Source organism: Haliaeetus leucocephalus, unplaced genomic scaffold (genome assembly GCF_000737465.1).
Source record: "Haliaeetus leucocephalus isolate CR32 unplaced genomic scaffold, Haliaeetus_leucocephalus-4.0 Scaffold92, whole genome shotgun sequence".
In the NCBI taxonomy this organism is placed as follows: domain Eukaryota; kingdom Metazoa; phylum Chordata; class Aves; order Accipitriformes; family Accipitridae; genus Haliaeetus; species Haliaeetus leucocephalus.
In genome coordinates this window covers 17,260,884-17,262,324 of record NW_010972528.1, presented here as the reverse complement: position 1 = coordinate 17,262,324, position 1,441 = coordinate 17,260,884, and the positions used below count along the sequence as shown (strand labels likewise).

The 1,441-nt window shown below is 42.6% G+C and overlaps 1 protein-coding gene across 1 annotated transcript in view; it reads left to right on the top strand.

Moving 5' to 3' along the window:
• MAF (v-maf avian musculoaponeurotic fibrosarcoma oncogene homolog) overlaps window positions 1-385 on the top strand; it is a 9,047-nt gene extending 8,662 nt beyond the window's left edge. The window contains exon 2 of the mRNA XM_010585167.1: window positions 13-385. Within this exon, the coding sequence (XP_010583469.1) occupies window positions 13-385 (373 nt within the window). The remainder of the gene's footprint in view (window positions 1-12) is intronic.
• The last annotated feature ends 1,056 nt before the right edge of the window (window positions 386-1,441 follow it).

Here is a 1,441-nt window from a genome sequence, read left to right as displayed (position 1 = left end):
CGGCGGCGGCGGCGGCGGCGGGGGGCTCCACTTCGACGACCGCTTCTCCGACGAGCAGCTGGTGACCATGTCGGTGCGGGAGCTGAACCGGCAGCTGCGGGGCGTCAGCAAGGAAGAGGTGATCCGGCTGAAGCAGAAGAGGAGGACCCTCAAAAACAGGGGCTATGCCCAGTCCTGCCGCTTCAAGAGGGTCCAGCAGCGGCACGTCCTGGAGTCGGAGAAGAACCAGCTGCTGCAGCAAGTGGAGCACCTAAAGCAGGAGATCTCCAGGCTGGTCCGGGAGAGGGACGCCTACAAGGAAAAGTACGAGAAGCTGGTCAGCAATGGCTTCAGAGAAAACGGATCCAGCAGCGACAACCCCTCCTCTCCAGAGTTTTTCATGTGAGTGCCCACAGCCTTGCCACCTTAACTAAAAGTTCTCCCTGGGAGTTGGTGTTGGGGGCTTTGCTAGAGCGACCGCCCGCCTTGCCGCCTTCTAGGGCGTTTTTTAAAGAGCGAAAACTCAAAACAATTTTAAAACAAAGTTGGCTCTTGGGGGTGGCTTTTGTTGGTGGTTCTCGTTTGTTTGCCCTTTTGCTTTTTTGGGTTTTTTTTTTTTTTTTTGCTTTTTAAGGTGGGCTGGCTCCGTGGTGGCCGACCAAAAGTTCTACATGAGTTTCTTTTCTGTTTATTATTATTATTATTTTTTTAATTTTTTTTTTTTTTTTGTGGGGGCTTGCTGTTGTGGTTTTGTTGTTTTTTTTTTTAAATTTAAAAGATCCAACTCGCCACCAACTCAGTTCTTCATATGAAGCTTGCTCTTCTTTGAAACCTGCCATCCACATTATATATATATATATTTTTAAGTTCATGAGGTTTTTTTTTTCTTTTGAGCTTGCTGTGTCCAAAAAGTCAGATTTTTTTTTTTTGCCATCCTGAGTTCCTCATATGAGATTTGAGCTTTGCAAAAAGAAAAATAAAATTTAAAAAAAATACAAAAAAACACAAAACAAAAACAAAAAAATACAAAAACAATGTGAAATTTTTAGACTCCAGCTTGCTGAGTTCCATCAGTTTTTAGCGTTGTTGTGCAAAACTAGAGATATGCCTAGATCAACCTGCCAAAATCAAGCCTGCATCAACCTTCCGTGTGTTCATGTGAGTTTTGGCCTTAATCTGCCAAACGTGAGACTTTAGTCTGCCATTAGAATCCCATACTCATCTCATGCATTACGCTTGCTATTTTGTCTTAGCAACAATGAACTATAACTGTTTCGAAAGACTATGAAAAAGAGACATTATATTAATAAAAAACCCTGCATGCTGGTCATGTACGGTATAATTATTTTTTTTTTTTCTTTTGCTTGGAAATGGACTTTTGGAGACTATTATGGCATGGCATTCATCCTTTTGTTTTATTGCCTCATCACTTTTTTGGGTTGAAAGCAAAAAAGTGCAACCT